We start from the raw sequence: 18705 nt of genomic DNA on the forward strand, positions 1-18705 counted from the left end.
TGCCTCTTTTCCTGGACTAAGTCAGGCTGGGAGTTGTAGTTTTTTTTCTATTCCTTCTCAGATGTAATCAGCAGGATTACATCTGTAGAGGACAATGATTAACTGAGGATGACTTTCACCCTTTGGAAAAGGGGAGGAACAGGTTCCTTCCAGGCCATCCCCTATCACCTTTCCTTTGATTTGGTTACATTGGGAAAATTTACCATGGGTTAAGCACTGGTTTTACTGGTAGCCTCCTTTCCTATTGCCCTTGGGCTTCTGACTGAACTCAGTACAGTTTTAAAATGGAAAAATAACTTACTGTAATTTATCATTGGATCTATATATTATTCAGTCTGGTATAAACTTCAGGGTTTTGCTGGAGTAGGTATATATATATATATATATATATATATATATATATATATATATAAAAGCTGGGTGGTTTGTCTACAAGTCACATAAACATTTTGGCTAGAATAAAACAACACATTGTTACACAGAAAATTCTAGGAGTTGTACTCCTGACTTTACTTCTTCTCTGATGCTTTTGATAGCTTTAATCTTAGACATTTTTATACTTAGGGATGGGGAGGGGAGAGATATTTTCCTCTGCTCTTAGCCCAAGGTCTGCTGTTTCCTTATTTTCTTAATTGCAGGCATTCCTGGGATTATAGATTTAGAGTCAAGAGGAATTTAAGAGACCATCTATCTCAATTTTCTTATTTTACAGATGAAGCAACGAGAAATAGGCTAAATGATTTGCCCACAATAGTGGCAAATCTATCTTCTCACTCCAAACCTAGTGGTTTTCTCACTACAACTTTTCTCACCACTGTTTTTCCTGCTGATGTAAATTTGTGATTACATATCCAACAATAGTGTGGCAATATCTGCCTTAAGAGCTTCCAGGTTTAGTCCATCCTTTAGCCATTTTATGTGGTGTGAGGTGCAATATGCCTGTCTTTATCCCTGATGAAGGGCTGTTGCTAAGAACTGACTCTTCTCCATCTCCATATTTTGTTGTATCAAGAGCTCCAATTTTATTTTTTCCCTTGTCCTGTGTTTAAACAATGACAAGAGTTGTACTTCTGATTATTTTTCTGTACTCTAGCTTAAAGGCTGTTGAATCAGTCAACCAGATTTTATTAAATGCTTACTATTGTACCAAGCATTATGCTAAGCTGGAAATACAGAAATAAATGTAGTTTCTGTCCTCAAGGAATTTATATTGGGGGAAGACAACATATAAGAAATTGAAAAGGACTAGAGAAATTACCTGGATTGTCTCTGAGGCATGATAGAGCATCTGGAGAGGAAAAATTTAAAGGACCCCAGTATACAAAAGTATTCATAGCAATTGTTAGTGACAAATAATTTGAAATTGAGAAAATGCCCATACTTTGGAAAATAGCCAAACTATTAATATCAATACTGAACATATATTACCAAAAGGCAGAGTATTTAAATTCTTAGAGAGAAGTTAAATAAAAGAAAGTAATAGGCTGCCAGACAATTATATTAGGGATCTTAATTTACTCTTCTCAGATTTCAGATAAATCAAACCAAAAGTTAACAAGAAAGAAGTTAAAGACCTAAATAGAATTTTAGTAAAATTTGATAATGCTAGTCCTCTGGAGAGTATCGAAGAGGAATATAAAGAAATATACCTATTTCTCAACTTGCATATGTGTAAGCATGTGCACATGTGAATGATATGTTTACAAAAATTGATCATATTAGGATATAATAACTTCACAAATAAATGCAGAAAAGTAGAAATATTAAATGTTTTTTTTACTTACCATAAAATTACATTCAATACAATATTTTATCTACATAAAAATTACATTCAATAAAGGCCTTTTGAAGCAAAAATTAAAAATTTATTGGAAACTAAATGACCTAATCCTAAAAAATTAGTTGTCAAAGAAGAAATCATTGTAACAATCTCTAATTTTTTTGAAGACAATGAAAACAATTAGACAATATGTCAAAATCTGTGGGATGAAGTCAAATTAGGGAATTAAGGGAAAATTTATATTTCTAAACTCTTTAATCAATAAAAGAAAGAGCAAACCAGTGAATTGGGAATGCAAATAAAAAACCCTAGAAAATTAATAAATTAAAAGCTTCCAATTAAACACCAAAATGGATATCCTGAAAATCCAAGGAGAAGTTAGCAAAACTGAAAGTTAAAAATAGAAATAATAAATAAAATTAGAAGCTTTTTTTTTTGAAAAACCCAATAAAATAGATAAGCCATTAGCAACTTGATTAAGAAAAATCAAGAAGAAAACCAAATTGCCAGCATAAAATTTGAAAAAAGGTGAATTCATAACTAATGAAGAAACAATTATTTGGAACTTTATAACTCAAGACTAGCGAATGAAAAATCTTGATAATCTAAATGAAATGAATGAGTATGTATAAAAATACAAATTGCCCAGTTTAATAGATATGGGAAATAGAATACTTAAATAACACTATATTAGAAAAAGAAATTGAACAAACCATAAATTAGCTCCAAAAGGAAAAAAAAAAAAAACAACCAAAAAAACTTCAGTTGGACAAGTGAATTCTACCAAACATATAAAGAATAATTAATTCCAATACTATATAAACTGGCTTTGTAAATGAGTAAAGAAGAGATCCTTTCTCTTTCTATAATACAAATATGATCTTGGTATGTAAATCAGGGAGTCAAAACAGAGAAAGAAAAACCATTGACCAATTTCTATGATGAATATTAATGCAAAAATTAAATAAAACACTAGCTAGGAGATTATAGCAATGTATCACAAAGATCATATATTAAGGCCAGATTAGTTTTATGCCAGAAATGCAAAACTAGTTCAATATTTGAAAATTATAAGGATAATTGATTATATTAACAAAATAAAAAACAAAAAACCAACAATCATTTGATTATTTCAATAGATGCATTAAAAGCTTTTAAACAAAATAAAAGGACCACCAGAAAGTATAGTTATTCCTATTCTTTCCTTAAATGATAAAAGTTTTCCTTAAAATGATAAATAGTAACTACCTAAAACCAAGAGCAAATACTTACCCCAAGAATACTGGGAACAAGCTAGAAACTTTTCCAAAAAGATCAGGATGAAGCAGAGAAGTCCATTATTACCATATGTATTCAGTATTATACTAGAAATGCTAGTGATAGCAATACAACAATTGATGATGAGAGATTGTGGTAATTTTGGAAATTCTCAAGGAAATTAAAGTGAGTGTTCTGGCTCTGATGTGTCTACACTTATTGCTTATAAAAACTGGAGGAACGTCCTTTTCTGGCCTCACCTACTTTTCCTGAGACTGGTTCTACAGCCCTAAGCTTTTCCAGAACTGATACTGAATCCTTCTGCCATATGTATAAAGCCTGTGTATGTCCATCTCCAAAGGTTTGGAAAGTAGCTCTGATTTTCTTGTTTTCTCCTATTGATGATGTTCACTTGTGAGTCTGTCATATCCTGTGATCTCTTTTCTCATTGCCTTTCTAAATGTTGATGGGGTTTCTTTTGGTAGCTTGATACCTAAAATGCAGTTCACTTCCTTGATTCTTTAGACCACAGTAGAGAAAACATCCTTATAGCGTCTGGGGCTCTTTACATTATCAACTGTTTCACAGCATCCTAAAAAAAAAAAAAAAAAAAAAAAAAAAAAATTAATAGTTTTTTATTTTCAGAATACATGCAAAGATAGTTTTCAACATTCACCCTTGTAAAACCTTGTGTTCCAAATTTTTCTCCCTCCCTTTTCCTCACCCCCTCCCCTAAATAGCAAGTAATACAATATAGGTTAAAATCAACATAATTTTTCTGAATATATTTTCATATATATTCCATGCTACACAAGAAAAATCAGATCAAAAAGGAAAAAATGAGAAAACAAGCAAAAAAACCCCCAAAAGGTGAAAATACTATGTTGTGATCCACATTCAGTCCCCATGGTCATCCTTCTAAATGCAGATGACTCTCTCTATTATAAGTCTATTGGAATTGTCCTGAATCATCATTAATTGTTAAGAAGAGTCAAATCTATTAGAGTTGATCATCACATAGTTAGTCTTATTGTTGCTGTATACAATGATCTCCTGGTTCTCTTTAAAGAGACTCTTAAGTCAATCTCCCTTCTGCTCTCTTAGTTCCACAGTGAATTCCACCTGAATCATTCTGGGTATGTGTGCATCTTCAGGAATATCATTGTTTGCCTCTCTTACTCCCCACTTGCTACAAGCAAGTCTCCATCCCCACTCCAAGAGAGAAATTCAGAAGATACATTTTCCTTTGTATCTAATGATAATGTCAAACTCAAATTGTGGCTCTCAGCAATCAGTCAATCAATCAATCAAACAAACAACAAACATTTGTTAAGTGTTTACTGTTGTTGCTGCTCAGTAATGTCAGAGTCTTTGTGATCCCATATGAGGATTTCTTGGCAAAGAAACTGGATAGATTTGCCATTTCCTCCTCCTGCTCATTTTAAAGATGAAGAAATCCAGACAAACAGACAGTTAAATGACTTGTCCAGAGTCACATACCTGTTTGAGGCTGGATTTTTAACTCAGATCTTTCTAACTCCACGCCCAGTTTGCTGCCCTGTTAAAATGTTTACTAAGTGCTAACTAAGTAAGCACTGTGATAAGTGCTGAGGCTACAAAAGAAAAAAAAAAGAAAGAAAGAAAAAAAAGAAAACTGAAAACTGTCTCTCCTTTCAAGGAGTTTACATTCTAGTGGGGGAAACACTGTATACTCCTACATCTTTATATAAAATAATATACAAAGTAATACAAAGTAAAATTCCAAGAGAGGCACAAGGGGAACAGGAAAGACCTCTTGTACAATATAATGCTTAAGCGAAGCATTTTAAAAATTCAATATTATTTTATTTTTAGTTTTGGTTTCTTTTAATTGTGTGAAGAATGTTTTGTAATTATGTTCATATAGTTCCTGTGTATGTCTTGGCAAGTAGAGTCCCAAGTTTTTTATATTGTACTTAGGTATTTTAAATGGAATTTTTCTTTCCATCTTTTCCTTGCAACCCAAGAATATGATCACATCAGCAATTCCCAGTAGTTCTTTTCTATTTGTATTAGTAGGATCTTGTATGGAGGTGACATAGATACTGAGCATGTGGTCTGTGCTATTATCCTAAATAGTTGAATACAAGTAAACATTATGTTCCAGACTTTTTTTAAATGGGAGATATTTTTTAAAAGTGCTATTACAGCCTCTAGAAGAATTTGGTTTTAGAGGAATAAATGTTTCAAATGATCCATCCTTGGTATACATTGTAGTAATTTAGAAAATTCAGAAGGAAATTACAAATATCAAAATAGAGGACATCCTACTTCTCATGTGTCCAGATTCATCATGTGTCAATAGAGTCCTAAGTTTTAATGAAAATCAAAAAGACAAGTATGTTCTCATTACAGCAAAGATTTGGAATATACTAGAGAAGCAATGCATAGGTGAAGGTTATTGACTCACAATCATTCAGAGAGAGGTCTAAGAAATTCTTTTTATAAATGATGTTAGACATCATTTCAAGAATCTTTTGGTTAATAGCGTCATCATAGAGTCCATCACTATAGCACTTTCATAGTGGTTGTACTGAAGAAGAATTGAAAAACACAAATATATGTAGACTATTATGCTTTGGAGAAAACAATTAATATTGTCTATGCCAAGATTTTAAGATGCCTTAGACTGATAGTTTTCAAAGTTTGGATTCTGGGGATTCCTTGAAACCCTTTAAGGAGGTCCCCTAGGTCAAAACTACTTTCATAATAAAATTGACATCACTTGCCTATTAAAATACTCTCCTATTTCAACTAAATACCAGTATGAGACTAGATTTTCTTTATATACTTAAACTAATACAACAGATTGCAAGATTGAATGTAGCATGTATGGGACTACCTGCCATCTGGGGGGAGGTGGGGGGGAAGGGGAAAAGTTGGAACAGAAGTTTTTGCAAAGGTCAATGTTGAAAAATTACCCATGCATATGTTTTGTCAAGAAAAAGCTATAATAGTAAAATATAATAATAAAATATAAAGCTATAATAATAAAAAAGATTGAATGTAGCAGCAGAAATGAGAATCCAGCTGTCTTCTGTTAAGACATTATAATTTGCAAAAATATGTAAAAAAAAATGCCATTCTTTTCATAGTTTTTGCTTTGTAAAACAGTTAATTTTCATAAAAATATGTAATGTTTACATGCAATGGGCTTATTGTCATTTTTAAATTAATTAATGCATATTATAAAATGCATCAGTTTTTATCTAGAATTGAATTGCTATCATTTATGGAATTATTACATGGGGGCAAGTATGCCTTGTTTTTTGGGTTCTTGCTGGTAAAGACTATGTGGGCAGAGGATAATGCTTCAGTCACACTTTAATAAAACCCAGAGAGTTTTCGGCACTGAAGATACAGAGACAAATCCCTTGGGGGGGGGTAATAGAGGAAGATGAGAATAAGATGGTGGAGAAAGGCAGGTAGTGTGGGGAAGAGAATAGGGTGGGAGTGACATATAATCATGGATTACAGTTGGGAGCACTTGGTAGTGTGGATCTAGATGGATACAGATGAGATGGAGGACCAGGAATTTCATTTTTATCGGTTATTTTTGGTGTCAGACAATCTCTTTATACATGCAACTTTAAGGTGAATTCATTAGCATAGTCATATCACCTTAAAGTCATCAACAATATTTGGTATTTTGCTGATCTGTCTGCAGATAATGGGAACTTATCTGAGGTTTACAGAGGCAGCTAGCAGGACCAGAAGGTTCTTACAGCAAGACCTAGTTGATTTAGGATTTGATTTTTATTTAATACATGTTACAATTTACAAATATGTTCCTTTGATCTATTGCACAATTTATAAGTGATTTCTATGTTCCCCTTTGCAATCTTATTTATTGCTATTATTACTTTGGAATGGCTACTTATAAACTTACTAAACTAACTAGAAGGGAAAGAGTCAGATTGACCAGAACAAGATACAATTTCTTTCTCTGAGGCTGGGGTTAAGTGACTTGCCCAGGGTCACACAGCTAGGAAGTGTTAAGTGTCTGAGACCATATGAACTCAGGTCCTCCTGACTTCAGGGCTGGTGCTCTATCCACTGCGCCACCTAGCTGCCCCAACAAGATACAATTTCAACACAAAATACAGTAAATGTCAATAAATATAACCTACATAAGGTTCTCAATAATTTCTACAGGTATAAGACCAAAAAGTTTGAGGACTGTGCTTTATAGAAGCAAGACTACAATCATGATGGCTCTAAAAAGATTTGTTTTTATATATTATTTTCCTGATTGGACAGCTAGGTGGCACAGTGAACCTGGACACAGAATTAGGAAGCTCTGAATTCAAATTCTGTCTCATACGTTAATATGTAGTTACTACATAACTAGTGTGACTAAGCAAATAATTTAACTTTTATCTACTTCAGTTTCCTCATCTGTAAAATGGGAATAAGCTAGTTAGGAAACACTGAATTTGAACTGAAATATTCCTGATTCCCTGAACGCTTTAAGTAACTGCTACCTTCCAGGGTTGTGGTGAAGGTCGATCCAATTGATGGGCATCTCTTTAATTTGGAACGGCGCATTCTCTCCTCCAAACCAACAGGGGGCGCATCACTTTCTCAATCGACTACTCATCCCCTCTATTGCCTACCTTTCCGCTTCCCTGGAAGGCAGAGTCTTCGCGAGCCTTGCTGAACTGGATGTTAGTGGGTCTCCCATGTGCACGCCGCGGAGATGAAGTTCAATTACCGGGTAAGCTTGGAGGGGTCCTGAATTAATGGACCCCTGGTCCCGAATGATTGGCCCCGAGGTCAGGAATTATTGGGCCTCGGGTCCGGAATGATTGGGCCCCGGGTCCGGAATGATTGGCCCCGGAGTCAGGAATTATTGGGCCCCGGGTCCGGAATGATTGGCCCCGAGGTCAGGAATTATTGGGCCCCGGGTCCCGAATGATTGGCCCCGAGGTCAGGAATTATTGGGCCCCGGGTCCGGAATGATTGGGCCCCGGGTCCCGAATGATTGGCCCCGAGGTCAGGAATTATTGGGCCCCGGGTCCGGAATGATTGGGCCCCGGGTCCGGAATGATTGGCCCTGGGGTCTGGAATTATTGGGCCCCGGGTCCGGAATGATTGGGCCCCGGGTCCGGAATGATTGGCCCTGGGGTCTGGAATGATTGGCCCCGGGGTCAGGAATGATTGGCCCCGAGGTCAGGAATTATTGGCCCCGGAGTCAGGAATGATTGGCCCCGGAGTCAGGAATGATTGGCCCCGGAGTCAGGAATTATTGGGCCCCGGGTCCGGAATGATTGGGCCCCGGGTCCCGAATGATTGGCCCCGAGGTCAGGAATGATTGGGCCCCGGGTCCGGAATGATTGGGCCCCGGGTCCGGAATGATTGGCCCTGGGGTCTGGAATGATTGGCCCTGGGGTCAGGAATGATTGGCCCCGGAGTCAGGAATGATTGGCCCCGGAGTCAGGAATGATTGGCCCCGGAGTCAGGAATTATTGGGCCCCGGGTCCGGAATGATTGGGCCCCCGGGTCCGGAATGATTAGCCCCGGGGTCACGAATTATTGGCCCCGGGGTCCGGAATTATTGGGCCTCGGAGTTCGGAATTATTGGTCTTGGGGTCTGGAATTAATGGCCCCGGTGATCGTAAACATCGCATCTGGACTCAGAGGTCCTGGGTCAGTAATTATTGGCCCCCAGGACCCCCAGGTCCCTAGAGGCCCTCGGGTCGGGAATTCGAGACCGAAATCAGACTCCCGGGACCTTGTAGCGCGACGCCTCACGGCGCGTGGGCGGTGCTGGAGAGCTGCTGGGATGGGGCCGCTGGGCTTGGGGAACCCGGGGCCGTGGAGTCGGAGCCGCGGGCTGGTAGGGAGCGAGGCTCCGAGGCTTTTCCCCCACCCTCTGGAAGAAGAGGGAGGGCCGGCGTGGGGGAAGCTGAAAGTCCCAGTCCCAGCCTCACATTTTGGTCAAATTCTTGTTTGTAGGGGGCAAGTAAGTTTGCAGTTTCTTTTAATTTGGGGAATACTGCTGTGTGTCAAGATGTTTGAGCCAATGGCTTTCAATTTAGACTTTAGAAAATGGGTGGCGGTGCTGAGTCCGCAATAATCAATCAAAACACGTGTTAAGCATCTACTCTGTCAGATGCTGTGTTAAGTACTGGAAGTCAGGAAGACCTGTGTTACAATCTGGCCTCAAATACTTGGTAGCTGTGTGACCCTAGGCTGGGCATTTAGCCTCAGTTTCCTTATCTGAAAAATGGGGATAATAGTGATATCTTTCTGTCAGGGTCGCAGTGAGGATAAAATGAGGTAATATCTGCAGAGCTCTTTGCTCATTATCTAACACATAGCAGCTCATCGTGGTACCTTCTAAACTGGGTTATATATAAGGGAATTCTTAGAAGGTATGACAGTGAGAAACTTCTCTGTGACCTAGGACAATGTTTAGAAGGTACCAGGGCTTTTCACTGCTGTTTTCTGGAATACTTAAGATTTCAATGGCCTCTTAGGAATAACAAGATAATAATCATGGGTTTTTTTTGTTTTTTTTTTTTTTGTTTTTTTTTGCATGGCAAGTCATTTTTAAAAAATTTTATAATTGTAATAGTTTTTTTTGACAGTACATATGCATGGGTAATTTTTTTTTTTTTTTCTTTCCTTACAGCATTATCCCTTGTACTCACTTCTTTTCCGAATTTTCCCCTCCCTCCCTCTACTCCCTCCTCTACATGGCAGGCAGTCCCATACATGTTAAATGTGTTACAGTATATCCTAGATACAATATATGTGTGTAAAACCGAATAATAATCTTGGTTTTAAGGAAAATGTATTTTGTTTCCTTTAGTTTTCAAATTTGCTGGGCACAGTCTATCGCTGTGGGAACTTGAATTTTACTACTGATGGAAATTCCGTCATCAGCCCAGTAGGAAATAGAGTTACCATCTTTGATCTAAAGAAGTGAGTATATTGAAATAATAATACTTTCTATCTTTATAACACTTGTTGGCATAGCTGGATTTCAAAGCTATTTTTCTTCCCTTTAATTTTTTTTTTTTATTGTAGCTTATTGACAAAACATATGATGGGTAAATTTTCAACACTGACCCTTACAAAAACTTCCGTTCCAACTTCTCTCCTCCTTCCCTCCACCCCCTCCCCTAGATGGCAGGTAGTCCCATACAGGTTAAATATGTTAAAGTATATGTTAAATACAATTTATGTATACATATTTATACAGTTATATTGTTGCACAAGAAAAATCTGATTTAGAAAGAAGGTAAAAATAACCTAGGAAGAAAAATAAAAATGCAAGCAAACAATAACAGAAAGAGTGGAAATGCTATGTTGTGGTCCACACTCAGTTCCCAATGTTCTTTTCAGTGTCTTCCCTTTAATTTTGCAGCATAGTTGTGAATTGAGCATATTTCACTTGAGTTTTACAGACACAAATTAAGAGCAGTGTTCAGCAAGTTCAGGGCAGAATTGACAGTAGCATTCACACCCCTTTAATTCTTAATTGTATTTTATTTTCCCAAATATGTGCAAAAATAACAGTCAACATTTATCTTTGCAAACTCTTGTATTCCACTTTTTTCTCCCTCTCCTCCCTCCTTCCTCTTCAAGACAACTAGTAATCCAATATAGGTTAAACCACACCTCTAATTCTAATCTCTTGACTAAAATTCCATTTTATAAAGTAATTTTGTATTGATCTTGGAATATACAAAGCAGAACATTATATATAATTTTAGGAAAACATATAGGGATGTTAGTTTAGACTTGATGCTGTAGCAAGGAAAGAGAAACTTAGACTTGACTTTTATTATAGCTAAATGAGAGAAGGTAAGGTTACAGAATAGGTAGTGAATTGGATGAAGCAACATAGTATTATTACATGCAACTGGGACCAAGTTTCAACTTTATTGTAATAGGGAATAGAGATTTAAATTAAAATTAAAGAAATTCAGGATCCTGTTTTGTGGTCAGAAGCCCGTTGGATTGGGAGTTGATAGCTGGATTCTTATCCAAATTCTGTTACTGTGCAAGTCACTGTAGTTTTTCTTGGTTTCTTTATTTTATTTTATGTTTTTCCAACTTTAAATATAGGAGAGTTGAACTCTCATTCAAAGACATTTCCCTCTCTTAATTTAGAAACTGGAATTCACTTTTTGGTATGACTGATGTCTCATTTTTCTTCCGGATTGTTCTATACTTAATTTTCTATTCCATAAAGGAAAGAAAATGAATAAAATAGTATCTAAGATTAACATCCTATAAACTTGATCTTTATGATTGCTTTATCACTAGACTTCTCAAACTTTTCTACCCCTGATCCTTTTTCACCCAAGAAATTTTTACATGACCTTGGATATATAGGAATTCAAAATAGGTATATAAATCAAACATTTACTGATAATAAATTATAAAGAAATTTATTTTTAAATTATTTTTTGGTATACATATAATTTTATCACTTATTAAAGATGAAAGCAGATTTGCTTTATTTTTACATAAAAAATTAAATCTTTGGGGGGGAATTTGATATTTTTTCTGTTGTCAAATTTTTCATGACTTCCTACTCCCTCCCACATTCAGTTACATGACCCTATGTGGGGTCTTGACCCACAGTTTAAGAATCTTTGCTCTCCTAATTTCCTTTCCTACATGTCCTTGCTAAGTAGTGCTGTCTAATACTTCAGGATCAAATCCAGACCCTTCCATTTGGCATTTAGTGTCTTTCACAACTTAGTTTCTTGCTACTTTTATAGCCTTGTACATTATTCCATTTTACAAACTTTTCAGTCTAACCAAATTGACCTTCTTGCTGTTCCTCATTGACAGCAACTCATTTTCTAAGCCTTTGTATAGACTCCCATGCATTTCCTTTTCCACCTCTTAATATTCCCTGTGTTCTTTCAAAATTCTTTTCAAGTATCTCTCGAGTCTTTGAACACTTTTTTGGTCCTTTCTGCAGAATAACTCATGTATACATTTTGTTTATATGTACATTATATTGTCTTTCCCCAGAGAATGTAAAGTCCTTGAGCACAGGAACTGTTGTCTTTTTGTGTGATGTCTTTAGCACCTACCATGGTGCCTGGAATATGCTAGTTACTCAGGAATTGTTTGTTGATTGATTTGATTGACATGGTTAGGCTTTCAGATCAGATTCTGGGTTGGAACTGAAGAAAACAATATTTAATTGATAATTACCTCTATAATGAGCTTTAAAGAAGGCTTGTATTCTTTCTCTCCTATTTTATAGCAACAAGTCTGAAACCCTGCCTTTGGCGACCAAGTATAACATTAAATGTGTGGGACTTTCTCCAGATGGCTGCTTTGCCATTGTCATTGATGAAGGTAATCATTTAGTATATCTTTCACTGTTTTAAGAAACTGAAACATAATGTTGGTAAATCTAGTCTTAGGATGAAGCTTTTACACTCCACATTTGTCCTTTGTGGTAATTTGATACTAAGTTGAAATATGTAAATAAAGTCCTTTTACAATGAATATTATAATCACATATATTTAAATTTACAAAACACCTCATAGCAAATCTGTAGGGCAAATTATTATACCCCTGTTACAGTTGAGAAAACTGGGGTTCAGAAAGGTGAAAAATCCTTTTCTAGGATCACATTGCTAGGAGTGGCTTAGCTTTTACTATTGTACCATGATGCCACATTACAGGGAATCATTCTGTAACTCAGTTATTATCTATGCCCATCTAAATAGTGCTTTGGGCTTCAGTATCTAGTGAATGCTGTAAAGAAGAATGGTATGTCATTGACCCTTGATCTATTCCCACATGGAGCACTATCCTTTGACAAAATTAGCTATATCCTTTTATTTGAAGGGAGTTGAGGGAAAAAGTTGATTGTTGAAGTCTTTTATTTTTTTGGCGGGGTATGTGATTCTGTTGATATAAACTAAACATAAAACTTTCTTTGCAAATGAATTGTCACATATTGTGCAAATTAGTGCCTTCGAAACTTACCTGGGGGCACTGAGAAATTATTTGACTTCTCTGGGATGTATATCCATCAGGAAGACTTAAATTCAAATCCTTCCTTAGACATTTCTAGTCATATGGCTCTGGGTAAGACATTTTGCTTGCCTTAGCTTCCTCATAAAATTATGATAAAAATAACACTTATCTCCAAGGATATTAAATGAGATAATATTTATGAAATGTTTTGAAATCTTAAAATGCTATAAATGCTTGTATCATACCGTTAAAATCAACATCATTATTTTTATTATTTGAAGAAAGGTTTATAATGTGAAGAAGAGATCAGACTGTTCTTTTTAATCCTAGAAGATGTAATTGGATGAATAGATGAAAGTTAGATAAAGGACAAATTTAGGTTTGATTTTTAAGAAAAACTTCCTAAAAATTAGAGTTGCCTCAAAGTGGAATGTGCTACTTCAAGAGATAGAGGGGTTTCCTTGGAGATCTTTAAAATGATTGAACCATTTGTTTGGCATGTTATAGTGGGGATTACTTTTGCGTGTGGATGTGACTATGGAGTTCTTTTCCAATCTTCAGATTCTGTGATTCTCTTTTTCCATATTCTATCTGTCATCTAGAACTTGTTTTAATTTTAATTTCAGAAGGAGCAGCCTTACTTGTCAGTTTGGTTTGCAAATCTGTGCTGCATCATTTCCACTTCAATGGCTCTGTTCACTGTGTCTCCTTTTCTCCAGATGGCAGGTAAGAAGATGGTAGATTTTTTGGAAGGAGGAAGAAAGATATGGTGTTTGTTATTTTTTGGATATTTTACAAATATGATATTCTTTAAAAAAAAATCATTCTTTTTAACATTCATTAAAATTTTTTTTTTTTGAGTTTCAAATTCTTTCCATCTCCAAGTAATAGGAGATCATTTATACATGTGAAAACATTCAAAACTTATTTCCATATTAACTGTTTGCAAAAGAAAGAAAGGCAAGAAAAAATTATATTTCAATTTGCTCTCAGAGTTCATTAGTTCTCTTTTTGGAGGTGAAGAGTGTTTTTTCATTATGTGTTCTTTGAAATTATCTTGGATAATTGTATTGGTCAGATTAGCTAAGTCTTTCACAATTGATCATTGTTACAATATTGCTGTTACTGTATATGATATTTTCCTAGTTCTGCTCATTTTACTTTGTATAAGTCTTCTCAGATTTTTCTGAAACCATCCTCATCATCATTTCTATCAACTCATGTGTCAGGTAGAATTATTGATCAAGGTTATTAATCCTTTACAGTGTTTCAGTCACTAAATATATTGTGGTCTTTGTTCTATACAATTCATTCTGCATTCATTCATACAAATTTTAAGTTACTCTTTTTTTCTCAGGTTTGGTTCAATAATAGTCCATTATATTCCTATACTATAATTTTTTAGCCCATTTGAAGAGCAACTGCTTTGAATACAGTTCTTTGCTGTGAGAAAAAGTGCTTATATAAATATTTTTGTACATATGGCCCTTTTATCAGCTTTCAATTTTTGTAATATATGTCTTGTAGTAGTAACTTTGGGTCACACTTCAGTGACTTTTTTGGCACAACTCCAATTTCCAGAATGTCTCCTTTTTACAACATTGGAGCTTTCACGGCTCGCTTTCACGGCTCCTTTTTAGGAAATGATCAGTGAATTCTTTCTGTCTTCACTTTGCCTTCTGGCTATAAAAGATATGGGCACTTTTATTTAGGATTTCCTAAAATATAATGTCTGGATTTTTTTTTTTTTTTTAATGGTTTTCAGGGAATCCAAAGATCTAAATTATCTCTTCATGTCCTGATTTCTAGGTTAGTTGTTATTGTTACCACTTCTCTTGGATTTTTTTTTTTTCTACTTTTTCAACTTTTAAATTTTGTTTTGCTCTTACTTCCTGTCTCAAGAAGTCTTTCTTTGGTTTCTATTATGTCTGTTCTAGTTTTCAGGGATTCCATTTCTGGAAAGGTTTATTATTAGCTCTCTAATAACTTGTTTATTCTTTCAGTACTTCTGCTCTAGAGCTTTTATTTCATTTTTAAAATATCTTGCTTAATTTCTTCTTGGTAATCATATAGTCCTTCTGGAAAATGCATTTTTTCCTTTGAGAAGAAAATTTTGAGAAATGTTGCTACATTTACTTTACTTTTTGGAATGTAGTTTTTTGATGATGATCTTGTTTTATAGGGGTCAGTTTTCTTTTGTTTACTTTTCCAAACTTAGTTCCTGAACAGCCTTCCTTGATATGATTTTTGGATAAAATAGTATTGTTTGATCCCACCTTGAGTCATCTAGGTTCCTGCAATGAATTCCCTCTACTTCTTAGGTACCTGTAGATTTTTGAAATTTTGAGTTCTGACTCTTAAGGACCCTCAGGACTATGTCATGTCATGGTAGTAGGGACTTTGGAGCTCTGGGGTGACCTGGTATGAGCTGTGCTGGTTACTGATTGCCATTTCTCTCTGGGACTTTTTCTGTAGAATCCTCTGCTCAGGACAGAGAGCCCTTTTCTGGTTGTACTGGGAAGCTATATAGCCATATGCTTGCTCTGAAACTGCTTTTTTTAGTGATCCCCCTTACCTATTGCCCTGGGACTGATGGTTGACTTTTGGGGTAGTTTTGGGGTTGAAAAAGTCACTGTAATTTCATATTAGACTTCTTGATTGTTTTTTGGTCTTCTCTGAATTTCAAGTGTTTACTATAACAGGTGATGGGGAGTTGTATAGACTACTTCCAGGTAAATTTTGTGGCTAGAAGTCCTCATCCCATATATATATTTTTAAATTATAGCTTTTTATTTATAAGATATATGCATGGGTAATTTTTAGCATTGACAATTGCAAAACTTTTGTTCCAATTTTCCCCCCTTTCCCCCCTCTCCCAGATGGCAGGTAGATCAATATATGTTAAATATATTAAAGTATATGTTAAATACAATATATGTATACATGTCCATACAGTTATTTTGCTGCACAAGAAGAATTGGACTTTGAAATGGTGTACAATTAACCTGTGAAGGAAATAAAAAATGCAGGTGGACAAAAATAGGGGGATTAGGAATTCTATGTAGTGGTTCACACTCATTTCCCTGAGTTCTTTCACTGTGTGTAGCTGGTTCAATTCATTATTGTTCTATTGGAACTGATTTGTTTCATCTCATTGTTGAAGAGGGGCCTGTTCATCAGAATTGATCATGATATAGTATTGTTGAAGTATATAATGATCTCCTGGTCCTGTTTATTTCACTTAACATCTGTTCATATAAATCTCTCCAGGCCCTTCTGAAATCATCCTGCTGGTCATTTCTTACAGAACAATAATATTCCATAACATTCATATACCACAATTTATTCAACCATTCTCCAGTTGAGAGGCATCACTTAGTTTCCAGTTTCTGGCCATTACAAAGAGGGTTCAGCCCATATTTTTAATATATTAACACAACACTACTATGTGATATGTAAGTGAGACCTGAATACCACTGCTTCAGAAGAATGAGTATCCTATAAGGCAGTGGAAAGGTATGTAATGGATGTGAGCCATTTACAATGTGTGACCAGTGAAGAACTCCAAACAAAGAGCATGAATAAAGGATGTCACTAAGAATTATATGACAGAAAGAGAAGATTGGCTGTTCACATGGTAAAAGGGAGAGGCAGTGTGCCTGAATGCTCCATGGATGCCTTCAAGAGTTTAGTAAAAATTGAGGAAGCCCTCCATTATGTTGGAGGGACTTCCTGAGATGAACTTTTGAGAGGATATAGACAAGAATCTGACTGGAGGTGCAAAAAATGGATTAGTTATGATCTGCATCCTTGGAAGGAACTCTTAAATTGATGATAGATCCTTTTTAGTAATTAACATTTTGATCGTCCCTATCCTTTTTTTGGTCAAGAACTCTTTCTTTATCCTTAGTTCTAAAAGATATCTTCTTCTCTTTGTGTGTAGTTTGATTGTGATATGATCTTTAATATTGAGGTCATGTTATTCTTTGGAACTTATTGTAGAATATGGTATGACTGTTGGTCTAAATTAATTTCTGCATGACTGATTTTCTGGTTTTCTTACTGTTTCTCTTCCTACTCTTCTCCCCCCCCATTCTCAATATTAGGCTCTAACCCCAGGAGCTGAGATGCTTGGGTTTATGTAATACTATGTCTTATTTTTATTTGCTTCTATATATTGTGTGCCTGATTTGTTCCATTGATGAACTTTTTATTATTTTAACCAATCTTCAATGACTTTGGTGGTTCTTTTTCCCATGTTTAGTTTAATTTAACCTTTGGTGTTGGTAGGTCTATTATCTAGAGAAGCATTCATCAGTGATAACTTAGAAGGTTAAGTTGCTTAATGTGTTAGAAGAGTTAAGGATGTCCTATCCAGTAATGTCTGTGGATTCAAGAAAACAGGGATTGAGGCAGAAGATCTAACTTTAAAGCACCTTTCAGACAGTTTGTGTGCTGATTTTATATAGTACACTCAGGTATTTCAGGAATTGATCATATAGTTTGAATTATCATTTTTTCTGCTTTATTTTACTTCTTTAAGTTATATCATTGTCAATCAGCACTGGATTATAAGTAGATTTGGGGAATAGTTGATAACAAGTCATTTGTGCTCTTAGCTATGACTAATTTATTTATTTTGCTTCTGTCTTTTTTTTTTTTTTTTAAGTAGCTTTTTATTGATAAAACATATTCTTGGGTAATTTTTCAATATCGACCCTTGTAAAAACTTCTGTTCCAGCTTTTCCCCTCCTTCCCTCCAGGCTTGAAAATTTTTTTTTTTTAAATAAAGCGTTTTATTTTCAAAATATGCATAGATAATTTTCTTTTTCTTTCTTTCTTTCTTTTTTTTTTTTTTTTTTTTTTTTTTTTTGCTGAAGCAATTGGGGTTAAGTGACTTGCCCCAGTGTCACACAGTTAGTGTCTGAGATCAGATTTGAACTCAGATCCTCCTGACTTCAGGTCTGGTGCTCTATCCATTGTGCCACCTAGCTGTCTCCATAATTTTCAACATTCATCTTTGCAAAACCTTGTGTTCTAAAATTTTTCCCTTCCTTTCCCTCACATACTCTCCTAGATGTCAAGTAATCAAATATGTAACACATTTATTTTGATAAAAGTTTGAAGTCATTGGGTAAAGTTTTTGAGTTATCTATTCTAACTCTCTCAACAGTAGCAATAACTTGAGGTTTTTGTTTTAAACTTGCTGTATCACTTTTTTTGCTGTTCATTTGGCAGGAGATTTGTGGTGGCAAAAGACAACCTTGCCCAAATGTATTATGCTCCTGGAAAAAAGCGAGAATTTAATGCTTTTGTCTTGGACAAAACTTACTTTGGGCCATATGATGAAACCACATTCATTGATTGGACTGATGATTCTAAGTAAGTAGTTTTGTGTGTTGTTTGTTGGTGATGCATGTTGATAGAGACCTTGTATTGGGGGAAGAAAGCTAGAAAAGTAGGATATGTTACTAGCACTCCATTTGTTGCTTTATAAGCCTTATTCTGTTGGTAAATGTCCTAGCAAGTAAACCATACTAATCTGGATCTAATTAAATTAATTAGCACCTCTAGGTTACAGCAGTATTTTTTCTTGAAAAAAAATTTTTTTTTTTGCATCAGGTAAGAAAAAAACTAATCTCTTGTGGTTCTAGATATAATTTAA

At 35.3% G+C, this 18705-nt stretch overlaps 1 protein-coding gene across 1 annotated transcript in view; it reads left to right on the plus strand.

Annotated features, from left to right (window-relative positions):
• Positions 1-7693: 7693 nt before the first annotated feature.
• The window catches only part of LOC141561319 (periodic tryptophan protein 2 homolog), a 37947-nt gene continuing 26935 nt past the window's right edge, over positions 7694-18705 (plus strand). Inside the window, exons 1-5 of the mRNA XM_074300787.1 lie at positions 7694-7793; positions 9894-10006; positions 12315-12409; positions 13667-13766; positions 18279-18422. Of these exons, the coding sequence (XP_074156888.1) occupies positions 7776-7793; positions 9894-10006; positions 12315-12409; positions 13667-13766; positions 18279-18422 (470 nt within the window). The 5' untranslated portion in view covers positions 7694-7775. The remainder of the gene's footprint in view (positions 7794-9893; positions 10007-12314; positions 12410-13666; positions 13767-18278; positions 18423-18705) is intronic.

This window comes from Sminthopsis crassicaudata, chromosome 3, assembly GCF_048593235.1.
Source record: "Sminthopsis crassicaudata isolate SCR6 chromosome 3, ASM4859323v1, whole genome shotgun sequence".
Taxonomy (NCBI): domain Eukaryota; kingdom Metazoa; phylum Chordata; class Mammalia; order Dasyuromorphia; family Dasyuridae; genus Sminthopsis; species Sminthopsis crassicaudata.